Genomic DNA, 21,297 nt, shown 5'->3' with positions numbered 1-21,297 from the left:
AGGGAAATTACTGGAGAGAATTCTTCGAGACAGGATCTACTCCCATTTGGAAGCAAATGGACGTATTAGTGAGAGGCAGCACGGTTTTGTGAAGGGAAGGTCGTGTCTCACTAACTTGATAGAGTTATTCGAGGAGGTCACTAAGGTGATTGATGCAGGTAGGGCAGTGGATGTTGTCTATATGGACTTCAGTAAGGCCTTTGACAAGGTCCCTCATGGTAGACTAGTACAAAAGGTGAAGTCACACAGGATCAGGGGTGAGCTGGCAAGGTGGATACAGAACTGGCTAGGCCATAGAAGGCAGAGAGTAGCAATGAAAGGATGCTTTTCTAATTGGAGGGCTGTGACCAGTGGTGTTCCACAGGGATCAGTGCTGGGACCTTTGCTCTTTGTAGTATATATAAATGATTTGGAGGAAAATGTAACTGGTCTGATTAGTAAGTTTGCAGACGACACAAAGGTTGGTGGAATTGCGGATAGCGATGAGGACTGTCGGAGGATACAGCAGGATTTAGATTGTTTGGAGACTTGGGCGGAGAGATGGCAGATGGAGTTTAATCCGGACAAATGTGAGGTAATGCATTTTGGAAGGTCTAATGCAGGTAGGGAATATACAGTGAATGGTAGAACCCTCAAGAGTATTGAAAGTCAAAGAGAACTAGGAGTACAGGTCCACAGGTCATTGAAAGGGGCAACACAGGTGGAGAAGGTAGTCAAGAAGGCATACGGCATGCTTGCCTTCATTGGCCGGGGCATTGAGTATAAGAATTGGCAAGTCATGTTGCAGCTGTATAGAACCTTAGTTAGGCCACACTTGGAGTATAGTGTTCAATTCTGGTCGCCACACTACCAGAAGGATGTGGAGGCTTTAGAGAGGGCGCAGAAGAGATTTACCAGAATGTTGCCTGGTATGGAGGGCATTAGCTATGAGGAGCGGTTGAATAAACTCGGTTTGCTCTCACTGGAACGAAGGAGGTTGAGGGGAGACCTGATAGAGGTATACAAAATTATGAGGGGCATAGACAGATTGGATAGTCAGAGGCTTTTCCCCAGGGTAGAGGGGTCAATTACTAGGGGGCATAGGTTTAAGGTGAGAGGGGCAAGGTTTAGAGTAGATGTACGAGGCAAGTTTTTTACGCAGAGGGTAGTGGGTGCCTGGAACTCGCTACCGGAGGAGGTGGTGGAAGCAGGGACGATAGTGACATTTAAGGGCCATCTTGACAAATACATGACTAGGATGGGAATAGAGGGATACGGACCCAGGAAGTGTAGAAGATTGTAGTTTAGTCGGGCAGCATGGTCGGCACGGGCTTGGAGGGCCGAAGGGCCTGTTCCTGTGTTGTACATTTCTTTGTTCTTTGTTCTTTGTTGACTTCATCACTACTCGTCTCTCTCGTAAGTCATTGTGCGCTACAGGGGGCCCTCCAAGATGAATGTTTGAGGTGCAGTTGTTTCCATTGTCACCTTGTGCGATATGTCATAGCCTGCAAGGAACCCATCTAGAGTTTTCTCTATTTTTATCCGACACAATTGCTGTATTTCCTGTTCCTTTTCTGTGACAGTGGCATAATCCACTCTTCAGTGAAGACAGATATAAAATATTAATTTAGTGCCTCAGCCATCCTTTCTGCTGCCCCAAGATTATCTCTCATTTGGTCCTCAAGTGGCCCATCTCTTCCTTTGATTACCCTTTACGTTTTAATGTTTAGAAAGATTTTTGGTCTTCCTTCTTATGTTACCCGCTAAATAAGTCTCCTGCAGAAACTTTGTTCCTCAAGTTTTCTTTTCTAGTTCTTTGTACTTTGAGTTCCACTTTGGTTCTCTACTAAATTATGAATCTAGCTTTAGCAGAAACCTTCTTCTATTTTATTTTAATTTCTCTACTTTTATTCATGCAGGGAGCTCTGGTTTTTTAAACATTTAGAGTACCCAATTCTTTTCCAATTAAGGGGCAATTTAGTGTGGCCAATCCACCCGATCGAATTTAAATTCAATTAATAACTCTGGAATTAAAAGCTAGTCTTGGTAATAGTGACTAGAAAATCATTGCCCATTGTCCTAAAAACCCACCTGGTTCACAATTGTCCTGAAAATTGGACAATTCAAGCAAAAATTCAGTCTATACCTTGAGGCCTCGGGCCTCGAAAGTGCCTCTGATGTGCGAAAAATCGCCCTGCTGCTGTCTACTGCGGGGGACCAGGCCATCCAAATCTTCAATTTGCTCACTTTCTCCGACGGTGAGGACAAGGCAAAGTTCCATACTGCCCTCAAAAAATTCGACAGTCACTGCGAGGTCGAAACAAATGAAAGCTTCGAGCGTTACGTATTCCAGCAGTGCCTTCAGGGTAAGGACGAGCCTTTTCAATCTTTTCTTACTCAGCTTCGCATTCTAGCGCAATCCTGCAACTACGGTGACACCGCTGACTCCCTCATCAGGGATCAGATTGTGTTTGGCGTCCACTCCGACGCCCTGCAGGAGCAGCTCCTAAAAATAAAAAATATGACCCTGCCAGTGGCGATCGAGACGTGCAAAGTCCACGAACTGGCGAAAAGTCGCTATTCTCGCCTGAAGTCGGCAGAGCAGGACCAACTCGCCTCCCACGAGGCTGAAAGTGTACAGGCCATCGCCCAAATGCGGGGCCTGAACATCGAGATGAAGGTGGCCATTTCTCCAGGGCCCCCACACCTGCGCACCACGGTCGGGAAAACGAAGCGGCCGAAGACTACATTGCGCAGGTGCGAGCGGCGGCTGACCGCACTGCGCAGGCGTGACGACGCGCCGAACGTCACGACGTTGACGTTATGACGTGCCCCAACTGCGGCACCGTCCATTTAAAGCGGCAATGCCCCGTGAGAAGCAGGCGAAGTCTCAACTGCAAGAAGCTTGGCCATTATGCTGCTCTGTGCAGATCTGCACCTCCAACAGGGGGCCAGCGGTACCAGGCCCAACAAAAACGAGTTTGAAGTGTGCAGCAAGGGCTGCAGGACTTGGAACCTAATCCCGTCACGGATCCAGAGGACCACTGCCCGGAGTCCACATATCGAGTGGGCATCATCACCATGCGTAACCATGCCTCCTCACTTTCACCAACACATACACCCATCCTTAATGTGGATTATGCGGACGAGTGGCGTGCCACAGTACAAGTCAACAACTGCAGCTTCCGGTTCAAGCTCGACACCGGTGTTTCGGCCAACCTAATATCCAAAGCAGATCGTGCTCGTATCCAAAGGCAGCCAACCATTCCTCCAGTCTGCCAGTTGCTCGACTACAATGGGAATGCCATCACGGCGCTAGGGTCCTGTCACCTGCAAGTATCCAACAGGGCCGTCAAGGCCACTTTGCGGTTTGAGATCGTCCAGCCCGGCAAGGCTTCTCTGCTTGGTGCCCGAGCATGCAAGCACCTCCAGCTAGTTCAGGGTGTACATGCCATGTCCTCAGCTAACAACACTCTGCAAGCTGACATTGAGGAGCGCCTACTGCAGTACCCGGATGAGTTCACAGGGATGGGCACGCTGCCCTACCGCTATAACAGTCTGCTCAGGCCTGATGCCACGCCTGTCATCCATGCGTTGCGCCGGGTGCCAGCGCCCCTCAAAGACCGTCTGAAGCCACAACTGCGGGATCTCCAGGATCAAGGGATAATATCCAAGGTGACGGAACCAACTGACTGGGTCAGCTCGATTGTCTGCGTCAAGAAGCCCTCGGGAGAACTGCGCATTTGCATCGATCCCAAGGATCTAAACCGCAACATTATGAGGGAACACTATCCGATCCCAAAGCGGGAGGAGCTGACGAGTGAAATGGCGCTTGCCAAATATTTTACAAAGCTGGACGCATCGAAGGGCTTCTGGCAGATACAGCTGGATGAGTCCAGCCGGAAGCTATGCACATTTAACACTCCCTGTGGGAGATATTGCTACAACCGAATGCCATTCGGCATTGTGTCGGCCTCCGAAATCTTTCATCAAATAATGGAGCAAATGCTCGAGGGCATTGACGGTGTACGGGTCTATGTTGACGATGTCATCACCTGGTCCACGACAGGGCGTGCAGCCGGACCCAGACAAAGTCCAGGCAATTAACACGATGAAGACTCCAGAGGACAAGAAGGCGGTCCTCCGCTTCTTGGGGATGGTGAACTTTCTGGGGAAGTTCATTCCCAATCTCACTTCACACACCACGGCCCTCAGACACCTTGTGAAGAAGTCCACCACTTTCCAGTGGCTGTCCGCACATCAAGCAGAGTGGCTTGAGTTGAAAGCGAAGCTAACCACCACTCCTGTTCTAGCCTTCTTTGACCCAGCGAGGGAGACCAAGATCTCCACAGACGCCAGCCAGGACGACATTGGGGCGGTGCATCTGCAGAAGGACAACACCTCGTCCTGGGCTCCAGTGGCCTACGCGTCCAAGGCCATGACGTCCACTGAGCAACGCTATGCTCAAATTGAGAAAAACTGCCTGGGCCTACTCACTGGCATCGTGAAATTCCACGATTATGTCTATGGTCTCCCGACCTTTACCGTGGAGATGGACCACAGACCCCTGGTGCACATTATACACAAGGACTTAAATGACATGACACCCAGGCTCCAGCACATTCTCCTTCGACTCCGCAGGTATGATTTTGAACTGGTTTACACACCCGGGAAGGAGCTAATCATCGCGGATGCCCTTTCCCGTGCCATCACCTCACCATGTGAGCAGGTAGACTTCATGCACGACATCAAGGCGCAGGTGTAACTGTGTGCCAGCACCCACCCGTCATCCGACGACCGACTCGGCATCATTCGGGAGGAGACCGCCAAGGACCCTCTGCTGCAGCGGGTCATACATCACCTCACGAATGGCTGGCAGAAAGGGCAATGCCCCAATACTATAATGTAAAGGATGACCTAACTGTTGTCGAGGGGATCCTTCTGAAATTGGATCGCATCGTCATTCCGCGCAGCCTCCAGAGCTTGGTGCTCACGCAGATACACAAGGGACAAAAGTGTAGGCGCAGGGCCCAGCAAGCTGTCTATTGGCCCGGCATCAATGAGGACATCTCAACTGCGTGACATGCCAGCGGTTCCTGCCTGCTCAGCCCAAAGAGACGCTTCACCAGCATGAGCTCGTGACCTCGCCGTGGTCTGGAGTTGGTGTGGGCCTCTTTCACGTCAACGAGCGTGACTACGTCCTGATTATTGATTACGTGAGCGACAACAGTCCCTGTTTCTTCAGTCAAGAATAGTCCAACTTTACAAAGCAATACCACTTCCAGCACATCACCTCAAGCCTGCATTACCCACAATCTAATGGGAAGGTCAAAAAAGGAGTCCACGTCGTGAAGCAAATGCTCTGTAAGGCTGCGGACTCAGATTTGGACTTCAATCTCGCTCTTCTGGCATACAGGCAACCCCTTTGTCCAATGGGTTATCTCCGGCTCAGCTCCTAATGAATCGTAACCTGCGGACGACTGTCCCAGCCATTCATGTACCTGACCTGGTTCACCTTCCAGTGTTGCAAAAGATGCAGCAAATCAGAACCAGGTAAAAGATCACATTTGATGCTCACGCTGCAGATCTGCCGCTCCTCTCTCCAAAGGACACTGTTCACATTCAGTTGCCTGGTGGCGGCTGGTCAGCTCCTGCTGTTGTGGTTCGACAGGCTGCTCCCAGGTCGCTCGTGGTTCGCATGGTGGATGGATCGATTGTAAGGCGTAACAGAAGGGCGCTACGCAAACTTGCATGGCCACCACCGGATCTCACTTTCCCAGATGTCACTTTGCCCGACCTGGACATCTCGCACCATGAGGCACCAGCCTGGCTGCATGCCAACCGGTCAAGGCACCATAATCTCCGCCTCCACCTCTCAGGCGGTCCAAGAGAATCCGTCGACAGCCTCAATGATTGGAGTTATAAATAATTCCCTGTATATATGATGTTATGTTTCTGCACGCTAGACACCTTACATATCCATCCACTCAACGATTTTGTATATAGTTACTCTTGTAAATATGTCGTTTCTGTTCTAAGCAGCCGACAACATTTTTTTTAAAAAAGGGGGATGTCATAATATGCACCCATGCACATCATGAGGTAAAAACAGGCAGTGACAGACACCCAGGTGAGCCAATCAATGTACAGAACAGAACACGACCAATCACAAGACAGGACACCAGAGGGGGGCTTCCAACTATAAAACACGCAAGGCATCAGCACTCTGCCTCTTTCCACTGGTGATAGCTATAGTGATAGTCAGGGTGTACAAATCATTCAACATCTCCAACACGTGGATCAGAGTTAGCCTGGTCTAGATAGTTAATGTTAGTTTACTTAGGGTAGTAGAGAGTCAACCCACAGGCAGCTGTGTGTTTTGTTGCTAGGGTTCAATAAATCTTTTATTGAACCAACGCCTTCGTTTGGTGTATGCTTGATCAGTTAATTGCATCGTGTGCAATCCGTGTTACCCCAGGGTGAACAACACAACGTGGGGGACTCCCATAATCTGGCACATCATAACTGAAGGTTCTTTTGTTTCTTCTGCCTCCGTATATAGTTCAGGCAGTGTCCTATTGGGCCCCCCTCCACCAACACCCCGACTCCCTCCCTCCCCACCACCCTCCTATCCTGTGCTTTCCCCCCCACTTCCTTTCCCTTCTGTTGGTCTCTCCAGCGCAAAGATTAGTGCTTGTACCATTTGTTTTTTGTACAACTGTGTTGTGAACTGTTTTAATAATCAGAGTCTTCTACCCTCCCTCCCCGTACGTTGGTACTGAGGGGAGGGTACCCTGTTTCTCCAACACAAAATTAGTGTTTGAACCGTTTGGCCTTGTATATATTTTTTACCGTTTTAATAAAAAGATATGAAAAGGGACAAGTCACATGACATTGGCTAAGGCACCAGAAACGACAATGACACACGCAGTCCTGTTGATCCTGCAAAGTCCGACTTACTAACAACTGGGGGCTTGTGTTGAAATTGGGAGAGCTGTCTCAGAGACCAGTGAAGCAACAGTCTGACATAGTCATACTCACAAAATAATGCCTGACAGACATCAGCCCAGATACCACCATCATCATTATCCCTGCATATGTCAAAGAACAAAGAACAAAGAAATGTACAGCACAGGAACAGGCCCTTCGGCCCTCCAAGCCCGTGCCGACCATGCTGCCCGACTAAACTACAATCTTCTACACTTCCTGGGTCCGTATCCCTCTATTCCCATCCTAGTCATGTATTTGTCAAGATGGCCCTTAAATGTCACTATCGTCCCTGCTTCCACCACCTCCTCCGGTAGCGAGTTCCAGGCACCCACTACCCTCTGCGTAAAAAACTTGCCTCGTACATCTACTCTAAACCTTGCCCTCTCACCTTAAACCTATGCCCCCTAGTAATTGACCCCTCTACCCTGGGGAAAAACCTCTGACTATCCACTCTGTCAATGCCCCTCATAATTTTGTATACCTCTATCAGGTCTCCCCTCAACCTCCTTCGTTCCAGTGAGAACAAATCGAGTTTATTCAAATGCTCCTCATAGCTAATGCCCTCCATACCAGGCAGCATTCTGGTAAATCTCTTCTGCACCCTCTCTAAAGCCTCCACATCCTTCTGGTAGTGTGGCGACCAGAATTGAACACTATACTCCAAGTGTGGCCTAACTAAGGTTCTATACAGCTGCAACATGACTTGCCAATTCTTATACTCAATGCCCCAGCCAATGAAGGCAAGCATGCCGTATGCCTTCTTGACTACCTTCTCCACCTGTGTTGCCCCTTTCAATGACCTGTGGACCTGTCCTCCTAGATCTCTTTGACTTTCAATACTCTTGAGGGTTCTACCATTCACTGTATATTCCCTACCTGCATTAGACCTTCCAAAATGCATTACCTCACATTTGTCCAGATTAAACTCCATCTGCCATCTCTCCACCCAAGTCTCCAAACAATCTAAATCCTGCTGTATCCTCCGACAGTCCTCATCGCTATCCGCAATTCCACCAACCTTTGTGTCGTCTGCAAACTTACTAATCAGACCAGTTACATTTTCCTCCAAATCATTTATATATACTACAAAGAGCAAAGGTCCCAGCACTGATCCCTGTGGAACACCACTGGTCACAGCCCTCCAATTAGAAAAGCATCCTTCCATTGCTACTCTCTGCCTTCTATGGCCTAGCCAGTTCTGTATCCACCTTGCCAGCTCACCCCTGATCCTGTGTGACTTCACCTTTTGTACTAGTCTACCATGAGGGACCTTGTCAAAGGCCTTATTAAGTCCATATAGACAACATCCACTGCCCTACCTGCATCAATCATCTTAGTGACCTCCTCGAAAAACTCTATCAAGTTAGTGAGACATGACCTTCCCTTCACAAAACCGTGCTGCCTCTCACTAATACGTCCATTTGCTTCCAAATGGGAGTAGATCCTGTCTCGAAGAATTCTCTCCAGTAATTTCCCTACCACTGAAGTAAGGCTCACCAGCCTGTAGTTCCCGGGATTATCCTTGCTACCCTTCTTAAACAGAGGAACAACATTGGCTATTCTCCAGTCCTCCGGGACATCCCCTGAAGACAGCGAGGATCCAAAGATTTCTGTCAAGGCCTCAGCAATTTCCTCTCCAGCCTCCTTCAGTATTCTGGGGTAGATCCCATCAGGCCCTGGGGACTTATCTACCTTAATATTTTTTAAGAAACCCAACACCTCGTCTTTTTGGATCTCAATGTGACCCAGGCTATCTACACACCCTTCTCCAGTCTCAACATCTACCAATTTCTTCTCTTTGGTGAATACTGATGCAAAGTATTAATTTAGTACCTCGCCCATTTCCTCTGGCTCCACACATAGATTCCCTTGCCTATCCTTCAGTGGGCCAACCCTTTCCCTGGCTACCCTCTTGCTTTTTATGTACGTGTAAAAAGCCTTGGGATTTTCCTTAACCCTATTTGCCAATGACTTTTCGTGACCCCTTCTCGCCCTCCTGACTCCTTGCTTAAGTTCCTTCCTAATTTCCTTATATTCCACGCAGGCTTCGTCTGTTCCCAGCCTTTTAGCCCTGACAAATGCCTCCTTTTTCTTTTTGACGAGGCCGACAGTATCTCTCGTCATCCAAGGTTCCCGAAAATTGCCGTATTTATCCTTCTTCCTCACAGGAACATGCCGGTCCTGAATTCCTTTCAACTGACACTTGAAAGCCTCCCACATGTCAGATGTTGATATGCCCTCAAACATCCGCCCCCAATCTATGTTCTTCAGTTCCCGCCTAATATTGTTATAATTAGCCTTCCCCCAATTTAGCAAATTCATCCTCGGACCACTCTTATCCTTGTCCACCAGTACTTTAAAACTTACTGAATTGTGGTCACTGTTACCGAAATGCTCCCCTACTGAAACATCTACCACCTGGCCGGGCTCATTCCCCAATACCAGGTCCAGTACCGCCCCTTCCCTAGTTGGACTGTCTACATATTGTTTTAAGAAGCCCTCCTGGATGCTCCTTACAAACTCCGCCCCGTCTAAGCCCCTCGCACTAAGTGAGTCCCAGTCAATATTGGGGAAGTTGAAGTCTCCCATCACCACAACCCTGTTGTTTTTACTCTTTTCCAAAATCTGTCTACCTATCTGCTCCTCTATCTCCCGCTGGCTGTTGGGAGGCCTGTAGTAAACCCGCAACATTGTGACTGCACCCTTCTTATTCCTGATCTCTACCCATATAGCCTCACTGCCCTCTGAGGTGTCCTCCCGCAGTACAGCTGTGATATTCTCCCGAACCAGTAGCGCAATCCCGCCTCCCCTTTTACATCCCCCTCTATCCCGCCTGAAACATCTAAATCCTGGAACGTTTAGCTGCCAATCCTGCCCTTCCCTCAACCAGGTCTCTGTAATGGCAACAACATCATAGTTCCAAGTACTAATCTAAGCTCTAAGTTCATCAGCCTTACCCGTAATACTTCTTGCATTAAAACATATGCACTTCAGGCCACCAGGCCCACTGTGTTCAGCAACTTCTCCCTGTCTGCTCTGCCTCAGAGCCACACTGTCCCTATTCCCTAGTTCTCCCTCAATGCTCTCACCTTCTGACCTATTGCTCCCGTGCCCACCCCCCTGCCATGTCCTGTCCAACCAACAGGGTAGACCCAGCAGAGGTGGTGGCACAGTGGTATACAGTTGGGAGGGAGTTGCCCTGGGAGTCCTCATCGACTCTGGACCCCATGAAGACTCATGATCACACATGGGCAAGGAAATTTCCTGTTACCAACACCACCGCACCACTTGGAGGAAGTACCAAGGGTGACAAAAGCACAGAATATACTCTGGGTGGGGGACTTAGATGTCCACCACCAAGTGTGGCTTGGTAGCACCACTGCTGATTGAGCTGACCGAGTCTTGAACAACACAACTTGTATTTTGGTAGGTGGTGAGGGAACCAATAAGAGGGAAAAACCTACTTGACCTCATCCTCATTAATCTTTCTGTCGCTGATGCATCTGTCCATTACAGTATCGGTAGGAGTGACTACCGCACAGTCCTTGTGGAGGTGAAGTTCTGCCTTCACATTGAGGATACCCTCCATTGTATTGTGTGGCACTACCACCGTGCTGAATGGGATAGACTTCGAACAGGTCTAGCAACTCAAGACTGGGTACCCGTAGAGTGGATGTGGACCATCAGCAGCAGCAGAATTGTACTCAACCACAATCTGTAACCTCATGACCCCAGCATGTTCCCCACTCTACAATTATTGGTTCAATAAATAGTGCAGCTGAGCATGCCAGGCGCAGCACCAGGTGTGAAAAAGGAAGTCTCAACCGTGAAGCTTCAACACAGGACTACTCGTGTGCCAAACAGTGGAAGCAGCAAGTAATAGACAGAGCTAAGCGATCCTACAGCCCATGGATCAGAGCTAAGCTCTGTAGTCCTGTCATCCAGAAGTGAATTGTGGTGGACAATTAAACAGCTCACTGGGAGAGGACGCTTCACAAATATCTCCATCCTAAATGATGGAGGAGCCTGGCACACCAGTGCAAAAGATAAGGCATTTGCTCCAATTTTCAGTCAGAGGTGCCAAGTGGGTGATCCATCTCGGTCTCCTCCTGAGGTCCCAACATCACAGATTCCAGTTTTCAGCCAATTCAATTCACCCCACGTGATATCAAGAAATGGCGGATAGCACGGGATGCTGCAAAGGCCTTGATAATATTCCGGCAATAGTCCTGAAGACCTGTGCTCCAGAACTTGCTGTGCCCCTAGCCAAGCTGTCCCAGTACAGCTACAACTGGCATCTACCCGCCAACGTGGAAAAGAGATTAGATATATCCTGTCCACGACTTCCGGTGGCAGCCATGGAGGGGTAGGTCGCACATTTGATAGCTCTTGCCTGTAACGGACTTTTGGACCTTTTTCCCCTGTTTTTTTTCGGATTTTATGGGATAAAGCAGTGAAAAGTGAGACAGTAAGGAGAAATCCCCCTCCGGTGTATGGAGAATTGGACCAGAAGTGGCCGTGTGAGACGACAAAATCCTATAAGGGAGACGCAAGCAGAGCTGGAAACACGGGACAGCATGGCGGAGGGCAAGGGCCGCGGGGAGACAGCACAGTGGTCAATGGAGCAGCTGGTGAAGTTTTTCAAGGATTGCTTTGCCAAGCTGAAGAACGACATGCTGGACCCGATTAAGGCTTCGATTGATCAAGTGGTTCAGAATCAGGAAACCCACGGGAGAGCGATCCAGGAGGTCGAACAAAAGTTGGCCGAGCACGAGGAGTATATAACAGTGCTGGAAAGCAAGGTGGTGATGATGAACGACCGCCAGAAAAGAATGCAGGAGAAGCTGGAGGACCTGGAGAATAGGTCCAGGAGGCAGAATTTCAGGATTGTTGGCCTCCCTGAAGGCAGTGAGGGATCGGATGCGAGGGCCTACGTGACGGCATGTTGAAGAAGTTGATGGGGGCTGGGGCGTTCCCTCGGCCTCTGGAATTGGACAGAGCGCACAGAGCCCTCGCGAGGAAGCCCAGAGCGAACGAACCGCCAAAGGCCAGAGTGGTACGTTTTCACCGTTTCATGGACAAGGAATGTTTTGCGGTGGGCCAAAAAAGAACGGAGCAGCAAGTGGGAGAACTGTGAGTAGCACATTTATCAGGACCTGGGAGCGGATTTGGCCAAGAGGCGAGCTGGGTTCAATCGGGCAAAAACGACCCTCTTTAAGAAGGGGGTGAAGTTCGGGATGCTGTACCCAGCCCGCCTGTGGATCACACACGAGGAATGGTATGCCAGACGAAGTATGGACGTTTATTAAAGAAATGATGTTGGAGGCGAATTGAAAGACACTTAAGCCTTGGAGAAGTACTGTGGCAGCGATTTGTGGTGCTGGATTGTAAAAATTTAAGTAGCTCTATGTGAAATAATGGGCTGTGTGGATGGTTAAAGGTTGATCTGTCTTGTAGGGACCTTGTTAGAGGGGGGGATGGACTTTGAATTTAGTTCTGCTTTTTGGGTGACAATTTTTTTCTAAAGTGATTGTTTCTTCACTGTATTTTTTTCTGTTGTTTGTTTACTGGGGAATGTGATGCTTTTAAAATGTTTATTCACGTGCTGGGGGGGGCGGGGCGGGGGAGAGGAGAGTACAATAGGGAGACAGACTGCTTGGTGCCAGGGGCGGGAGCTATCGAGTCAGCATGGGTCAGCTGACTCTCGGAAGCGCAGTGGGGGGGGGGGTAGACAGGTGTTAAGCTGAAGCTTGACTTGGGGGATTGGGTTTTTAGTGTTGTTGCTGGGGGGGGGGGGGGGGAGAGAGGTGGGGGAGCTGCTTTGCTGATAAGGGAGGAACTGTTACTAGGGGACAAATGGTAGGTCGGGAACGGCGACAGCCTGAGTGGGGATTCGAGGAAGCGGGGGGGGGCGAGCTCAAGGCTGGCCTAAAAAGGTGATGGCTAGTTGGCAGGGGGGGGGGGGGGGGGGGTGCCGTTGGAAGCCCCCCCATCCAGGCTGATCGCATGGAACGTGAGAGGACTGAATGGGCCGGTCGTGTGTTCGCGCATTTGAGGGAACAGAAGACGGACGTGGCAATGCTACAAGAGACACACCTAAAGATTACAGGCCAGACGAGATTGAGGAAGGGGTGGGTTAGCCAAGTGTTCCACTCAGGACTGGACTCAAAGACCAGGGGGGTAGCGATCTTGATCAGCAAACATGTGACATTCGAGGCAGTGAGAATCGTGTCAGACAAGGGGGTAGGTACATAATGGTGAGTGGGAAGCTGGAGGGGGTGCGAGTGGTACTTGTGAACATATATGCCCTGAATTGGAACAACGTGGAATTTATAAGGTGGGTATTAGGTAACATCCCAGACTTAGAGTCACATAAACTGATCACGGGAGGGGACTTCAACACAGCCATTGATCCGGAATTGGACCGGTCAATATCCAGGTCAGGGAGGAGGCCGGCTGCGGCAAAGGAATTGAAGGGTTTTATGGAACAGATGGGGGGGGGGTGGGGGGGGGAAGTAGACCCATGGAGGTTTGCACGGCTGAGGACAAAGGAATTTTCCTTTTTTTTCACATGTCCACAAGGTATACTCTCGCATCGACTTTTTTGTTCTGAGCAGAGCGCTAATACCGAAGGTGGTGGATACTGTGTACTTGGCAATTGCAGTGTAGGATCATGCCCCGCACTGGGTGGATCAACGGGTGTAGATCTCCAAATTTCTTTCTCTGTCAGTCTGGCCTCAATAAAAGTTGAGACGGATTCGCACGTAAACAGAAGTTATTTATTTAGCTTGCAAGCTTGAATCATCTTACAGAAATGTAAGAGACATCCAGCTTCTTACATTCCAGAAAACGACTGAACTAAAAGACAAAGGGATCTCTGCAAAATCAATTCAAATGGTATCAAGTTTCACATACTCGACGGACATAGGTCAGCCTATGTCCCTCCTGACCTGTTCGATCTATTCTGATTGGCTCACTTCCAATCCCTTTCTCTGGCCCCTATCAATGAAGCATCACCCTCATAGACACACCTCTTCCTGCTTTTTCCATGCGGTCTCAAATTCCTTTGTCCCTAACTGCAAGAATCAAAGTGGCTTATTTCTACATTACATTAACTAGTAACTCTAAAGTAACTATTTTATATCACATTCGTCATTCCCTCCTTTTATCATTCCATGATAACCGAACTATCCAATCTATAGCTACGGTTCCTCATCTAAAAAGATCCGTCGCTGCATTTCCAATTCCTGCCTTAGCCCCCCTTCATCTGCTTCACCCTCATGGATTTTAACAGTTAAATTTTTTTTCTCGGTGATTGGGGCGGTGATCTGATCTAGTGCACCCCGCATTCTACCCATCACACATTTAAGGATGGCCAGGCCCACAAAGATGCAGCCGATAGCTACCACTAGATACATGGCCATATTTATCAACCAGTCCTTCCATCCTCCAGATCCCCAGTTACCCCAAGAGTCAGGATCCTGCATCCCGTCCAAGTGATCCCGTATGCGATCCATAAATGTAGTAATGTTAGCGGTCAAGTCCTGAACACCCATGATCCACTTGCCCTGTACTATGGCGCATACCCCACCCTCACGGGCCAGAAGATAGTCAAGAGCATACCGGTTCTGCATTGCAAACAACCGTAGCTGAGACAACTCCTTAGTTATTGCCCCGAGGGCTCCCAAGGTTTCATTTCCCAAGATGGTAAGGCCGCAAATAAAATAATTCCGATCACTAACAGCCAAGGAACCCCCCACACCTCCCAGTGTCAATACGCTCAGAATGCCCCACCCGGCTGAGTGGCCCCGGTTGGGTGCAAGAACCTGAGGTTTTTTCCAGTTCTCGCAAAATTCAGCAGAGACTGCCCGGCGTGCTAACTGATTATGCAGGTTCCACGCCGAAGGGCAGGGGACTGTGGTAGGGACTAGAGTCCCTATAGCAATTCGGCGGGGAAATGGGGTGACAAAACGTTGGTCGCCGTACCATTAAATAAAAAGTAGTATCCTTGTTCCGTGTGGAGACTAGCATCACAATCAGCATATCGGTTGCGTAAGGACTAGCCCAGTTTATCCAATTTTGAAATGCCCATTCGGGCCGCCCAGCAATGCAGAAAGCCCTATTCCCAACAGTGATATGAGAGACATTCGCCCAGCCACAAAGGAGCTGGAGGCCAGCGTTCAATGGAACGCAAGTGGTGTTATAACAAACGCATTGGCCAGACGCCTGGGTGATATGGCACCTCCTGTCCGTACAGGTGGGAAACAGACATGTTATATTTGTGTCCACCTCTACCAGCAAACAGCCATATCCTTCACTGCTGAAGCAATTCTCGTACGACCGGGAATCCCTATTGGGAGTGAAGTGGCTAGGTATGTACGCCCTCCACCGTCGCAGCCTATCGTACTGTGAATGGGAATTACCCCGAGGAAGGGGAAGGCAAATAGCCGGTGGTGCTGAATCTGGATCGTAAGGAAGAGTGACGTGCTCGGGCAATGGCTCGGAACGCTGACAATGAACCACCGTTTGGGGAGTGCCCCAAAGCGGTGAAACAGGAAATAACCTAGACACCGCTGCGGGGTTTGGGTAGCAGACAACCCGTCCCTGGCCATACAGACGGTGGTAAATCTGGTAGAAGAGATTCATACTACCCGGGTTTTCCTCAGTTTGGCCTTTAATTAACTTAAGTGCATCTCCCGGTAACCTACGTTCTAGCTGTACTTCCCTTCTCACACGCCCCGTCCTCTCTCTAGTCCCTTTCTCTTTCTCATGGTCTCTTCCTACACTCTTCTGACAGCCTGATGTTACCTTTATTGTACCACTTTTAACACATCCAAAATCAAATTTACATGTATTCCAAAAACAAGGCAATGTCCATATAATGTTCCCTTCCCATCGCCGGGACCGGTGCAGCTGCTTCATGACTCCCGCATTCTCCTTAACTTTGATGACCTTCCATGAGTCGATACCATGTCCTCGTATATGGGGGCAGCGAAGAACATCACCTTTGCATAGGTGATGTATCCTTGTAGATTGGTTGGGGCTACACAGATACATAATATTCCCCTTTTCCATGTCCATCGCCAATAACACGCCAAGCGAAGTGAGGCCAAATATCAGACAGACGATGCGTAGCCACTCCATCATGCTCCACACCTGTAAAATAGCACTGGAGAAGGGAGGCAGGTTAGTATCCGACCTTTTACAGTAGTGGAGATGGACTCAATTTTTTTAGTTTTGAGGGTCTGATTGTGTCTCTCAACCACCCCGGCTGCCTGCGGTCTGTAAGCACAGTGTAACTGCTGGCGTATGCCCAACTGGGAGCAAAACTCCTTGTTAATTTGTCCAATAAAATGAGGCCCATTATCAGAACTTAACTGAGCTGGTATACCGTACCGGGGAATGATTTCCCTCATCAAGACTTTAACCACAGTAGCAGCTTTACTATAGATAGTCGGATACACCTCGACCCATCTGCTGAACACATCCACAATGACCAAAACATATTTGTAACATTGACACCTTTCCAACTCAATGTAATCCATTTGGAGCGTCTCAAAGGGACCACTGGGCAACGGGGTTTGCCCCTTCCCACAAGGGATACCTTTTCCGGTGTTATATTGCTGACAAATCAAACACCGATTACTGATACTTTGGGCCAACCCCTGCATTTTAGGGTGCCACCAAGTGTCCAGCAACAAATCACTAGTCCCTCGAGCCCCACAATGAGTTGCAAAGTGTACACATTCGATGACCCATAAAGCCAGTACATCAGACATACAAGTCTGATGTGCAGGCGTGGTCCATAAAGAGGAAACAGAATCATATGTACAACCTAACCGTTTCCACATTTGTTTATCACTCTCAGGAGCGTCCTCCTGTAACCTTATGACGTCTGGCATTGGCTTGTCAGAAGCAGACACATTCATAGTAGATCGTTTAGTCTGACTTAACATTTTAGGCACCATCACTTGCTGAATTTGTGCGGCTGTGCGCGCTGCACAATCTGCTCGTTCATTACCAACGTCAACTGGGGTTGTACCATTCGTGTGGGCAGCGCATTTAATAACGGAAATCTGCGCTGGCAGAAGGAGGGCCTGCAGTAGGTCATTAACTAAACCCCGGTGGGATATTTGACCACACATAATCATGTCAGGTTGTTCTGACGAAATGTCACTCAAATCGCCCCTTATTGTGGTAGTTTCCTGAATCAAGGCTAAACAGTCGTGGCCAGGTGCGTCTTCATGGACAGGGGGACCACTAAGAAAACAGGCTGGATTGATAGTGGTACAGTGTTTAAATGTCAGACGTGGATTGTTCAAAAGGTATATCTCATACCTATTCTGACGAGCTGCGGTAAGATGCTGACCATTCGCCCCATATCCCTGGCATGGTACTGGTCATGGACCTGACGTGTAATATGAGGGCTTACCGAAGCTGACTGTGGCCATAAATGTGGTGATATTGTAACAAAATCGGCTGTACCTTCTTTTCCCGTGACTGTGGCTGTAACCTTGACTGGCCATTCGGTCTCAAGTAATGGCCGGTATTTGTCCTCCAACTCCCTGTTTCGTCCAGTTCTGTCATAGGCCAGGGTAACGTGATGGAGTGACTGTTCAATGTCTAACGTCCACCACTGGGGGGTGATAGAAATATAGCACTGTTGTCTCATCCTCCTCTTCGCTGATCCACCCACCCAAAGTCACTATATTGGAGCTCCTGCTGGTAAACTACCATTTCTGCCGCTTGTTGGGATCGCAGATCATCCTTTTTCATTACATACTCAGTCTTAACCTTTGTAACTGAGCCTCCTTCTTGGCCTACACCCTCCTTCCAGTAAAATCTGACTGCCCTTGCCATCTGGGAAGGGTCGTTCTCTGTCCAATTCATGTTATTACATTTCACAGCAGTAACCACAGAAGGTGGTAGGCAATGCATTAACATAGCACAGTATTGAGGGGAATTCTGACCATTTTGATACAGCAAATCGCCTGACTGCCCCCGGTAGATTTCATTAAAACGCCCCAGACATTCCTATGGCTCGTCAATCTTCCTAGGTTTTAGGTCTAAGATAACAGAAAGATTTATGGGCCTTTGAAATGTGCTATTCAACGCATTCAAGATCTGTGTCCTTCTTTTCTCTATTTGCTCTCTTTTTTTTTTAAACTTAAAAATGTTTGAAAATTCAAATTGAATTACTGCAACTTGCAAGCTTAGCTCTGATCTCAACTCAGAACTAAATTTACAATTTGCTTAACACAAACTTGTATAACATTTACAACTTAATTATTTCTTTATCTTAACAATTTTTCTTTTAACAAGTTTTTTTTCTGTTACATACACATAAGTATTAGCAAAATCAACTATCATCTCCAGATTGACACTTTTTAAAATGGTGTCCATGATCTTCTTTAAGTTTCTATTAATCTCCAGATAAAATGAGATAAACCTTATTTCAAGTAAGTAAAATTTAAGATTCTGGCAATTTCAATCAATTGCTTTCGAAAATAATAACTTTTATCAAAGAGGTGGAGAAACCCACTGGTTTCCTTTAATTAATTCAAAACGTAACTTTGCTGGTGTTCACTGACTCAAAGGAAAGGTATCCGATTACACTGCAGACTGGTGCTGTTATCTCAAGGCCTGAGTGAGAAGCACTGTCTGTTTTCAACTCCGCCTGCTGCTGTTAACCCTTTGAGAGACTTCTGCTTCAACCAATATGCAGCATTCCTCACAATCTCAACTAGACCTCGGAACTTTACAGTCCAAGGAGACAATTTTAGCTTAATCAACTATATATTTAAAACACTCACACATAGAGTTGAACCATCTTCAGATTTAAAAACAGTTATACTGGACTGAACCTTCATTAATTAAGTCACATCAGCCTCTGAACCCTGATAATAGACTGAACCTTCATTAATTAAGTCACATCAGCCTCTGAACCCCGATAATAGACTGAACCTTTATTATTTAAGTCCCATCAGCCTCTGAACCCTGATAATAGACTGAACCTTTATTATTTAAGTCCCATCAGCCTCTGAACCCCGATAATAGACTGAACCTTTATTATTTAAGTCCCATCAGCCTCTGAACCCCGATAATAGACTGAACCTTTATTATTTAAGTCCCATCAGCCTCTGAACCCTGATAATAGACTGAACCTTCATTAATTAAAGTCCCATCAGCCCAAAACCCTAACCCAAGCCGAAACAACAATATGAAATCCCATCAATTAAAGTGCTAATCCCCAGACTGACCTGTGATTTCGTCGAGGCAGTCTTTCTGTGCCAACCGCGAGTGACCAGACTAATCAGACGATAAGAAGAGGGGAACAATCAATGCTGGTCGTTTTCCATTTCTACATTGAGGGCCCTTTGTTCCCGTCCTCCTGTTCATAATCAGTCTAATTCTGATTTCGCAGTTGGATCAGGATCGCCCAGAGAAATCCCGGTTTTCGGCACCAAATGTAGATCTCCAAATTTCTTTCTCTGTCAGTCTGGCCTCAATAAAAGTTGAGACGGATTCGCACGTAAACAGAAGTTATTTATTTAGCTTGCAAGCTTGAATCATCTTACAGAAATGTAAGAGACATCCAGCTTCTTACATTCCAGAAAACGACTGAACTAAAAGACAAAGGGATCTCTGCAAAATCAATTCAAATGGTATCAAGTTTCACATACTCGACGGACATAGGTCAGCCTATGTCCCTCCTGACCTGTTCGATCTATTCTGATTGGCTCACTTCCAATCCCTTTCTCTGGCCCCTATCAATGCAGCATCACCCTCATAGACACACCTCTTCCTGCTTTTTCCATGCGGTCTCAAATTCCTTTGTCCCTAACTGCAAGAATCAAAGTGGCTTATTTCTACATTACATTAACTAGTAACTCTAAAGTAACTATTTTATATCACATTCGTCACGGGTTACTGTGGAGAGAGGGCAACACCCGTTGTGGAGACTGGATGTGGCGTTGCTAGTGGACGAGGCGGTCCGTGGGCGGGTTAACAAATCCATCCAGAACTATCTGGAAACAAATGATACGGGGGAGGTTTCTGCAGCGACGGTCTGGGAAGCTTTGAAGGCAGTAGTCAGAGGGGAATTAATCTCGATACGGGCCCACAGAGAAAAGGTGGAACGGGCTGAGAGGGATAGGTTAGTGGAGGAGATACTCAAGGTGAACAGGAGTTACTCGGAGGCCCCGGACGTGGGGCTACTGAGGGAGCGGCGGAGGTTACAGGTGGAGTTTGGGCTGCTGACCACAGGAAAAGCAGTGGAACAGTTGAGGAAGGCAAGGGGGGGGCGATCTATGCGTACGGGGAAAAGGCAAGCAGAATGTTGGCGCAGCAGCTCAGGAAAAGAGAGGCGGCCAGGGAGATAGGTAAAGTAAAGACTAGAGACGGTAATACTGTCCTGAACCCAGGGGGGTGAACGAGGTGTTTAAGGACTTTTATAGTAAATTATATGAGTCGGAACCCCCGGCTGGGGTGGAGGGGATGAGGCAATTTCTGGATCAGTTGAGGTTCCCGAGGGTGGAGGAGGACCTGGTGGAGGGGCTGGGAGCCCCAATTGAGATTGAGGAAATAATCAAGGGGCTGGAGTGCATGCAGTCGGGCAAGGCCCCTGACAGCTACCCAGTGGAATTCTATAAGAAGTTTTCAGAGATATTGAGCCCACTGCTGGTGAGGACATTTAACGAAGCAAGAGAGAAGGGAGTCCTCCCCCCCAACAATGTCACAGGCCTCGATTTCATTGATCTTGAAACGGGAGAAGGATCCGGAACAATGCGGGTCATACAGGCCGATTTCTCTACTGAATGTGGATGCCAAACTGCTGGCTAGGATACTGGCCACAAGGATAGAGGACTGTGTCCCGGGGGGTTATAGGGGAAGACCAGACGGGAGTTGTTAAGGGCAGACAACTCAAGGCCAATGTTCGAAGGCTTCTAAATGTTATTATGATGCCCTCAGAAGGAGAGGAGGCGGAGGTGGTGGTAGCGATGGATGCGGAGAAGGCTTTTGATCGGGTGGAGTGGAATTACCTGTGGGAGGCGCTGGGAAGGTTTAGGTTTGGTGAGGCCTTTATTGAATGGGTGCGGTTGCTCTATCCGGCACCAGTAGAGAGTGTGCGTACGAACCGGCTGAGGTCAGGGTATGTTGAACTACACCGAGGGACAAGGCAATGGTGCCCCCTCTCCCCGTTACTGTTTGCTCTGGCCACAGAGCCATTGGCCATGGCATTAAGAGCCTCTAGGAACTGGAAAGGGCTGGTTCGGGAGGGGGTGGAGCACAGGGTCTCGCTCTACGCAGATGACCTGCTCTTGTACA

The 21,297-nt window shown here is 48.3% G+C and overlaps 2 protein-coding genes across 2 annotated transcripts in view; one reads left to right on the top strand and one right to left on the bottom strand.

Annotated features, from left to right (window-relative positions):
• The window catches only part of LOC140425005 (biotinidase-like), a 60,203-nt gene that overhangs the window by 11,053 nt on the left and 27,853 nt on the right, over positions 1-21,297 (top strand). The gene's annotated exons all lie outside the window — the stretch shown is intronic.
• Positions 1,411-19,875, bottom strand: LOC140425643 (uncharacterized). Its single transcript, XM_072510151.1, has 5 exons — positions 19,230-19,875; positions 14,999-16,138; positions 6,940-7,070; positions 5,080-5,218; positions 1,411-1,576 (listed from the first exon to the last, which is right to left on the bottom strand). Exons 2-5 carry the CDS (start codon positions 16,114-16,116, stop codon positions 1,411-1,413), a joined length of 1,554 nt encoding a protein of 517 aa, XP_072366252.1. The 5' UTR covers positions 16,117-16,138; positions 19,230-19,875.

This window comes from Scyliorhinus torazame, chromosome 6 (genome assembly GCF_047496885.1).
Source record: "Scyliorhinus torazame isolate Kashiwa2021f chromosome 6, sScyTor2.1, whole genome shotgun sequence".
NCBI classification, from domain to species: Eukaryota; Metazoa; Chordata; class Chondrichthyes; order Carcharhiniformes; family Scyliorhinidae; genus Scyliorhinus; species Scyliorhinus torazame.
The sequence above is the reverse complement of the archived record's forward strand: the minus strand, read 5'-3'. Positions and strand labels throughout refer to the sequence as shown.

Coding starts and splice junctions, on each gene's coding strand:
- LOC140425643 (XM_072510151.1), bottom strand. CDS start 16,116: ATGATGGAGTGGCTACGCATCGTCTGTCTGATATTTGGCCTCACTTCG. Junction 5,219..6,939: donor ACACAAGCCCCCAGTTGTTA/GTAAGTCGGACT, acceptor TCTTGACTGAAG/AAACAGGGACTGTTGTCGCT. Junction 1,577..5,079: donor CGTCTCTTTGGGCTGAGCAG/GCAGGAACCGCT, acceptor TCTTCACTGAAG/AGTGGATTATGCCACTGTCA.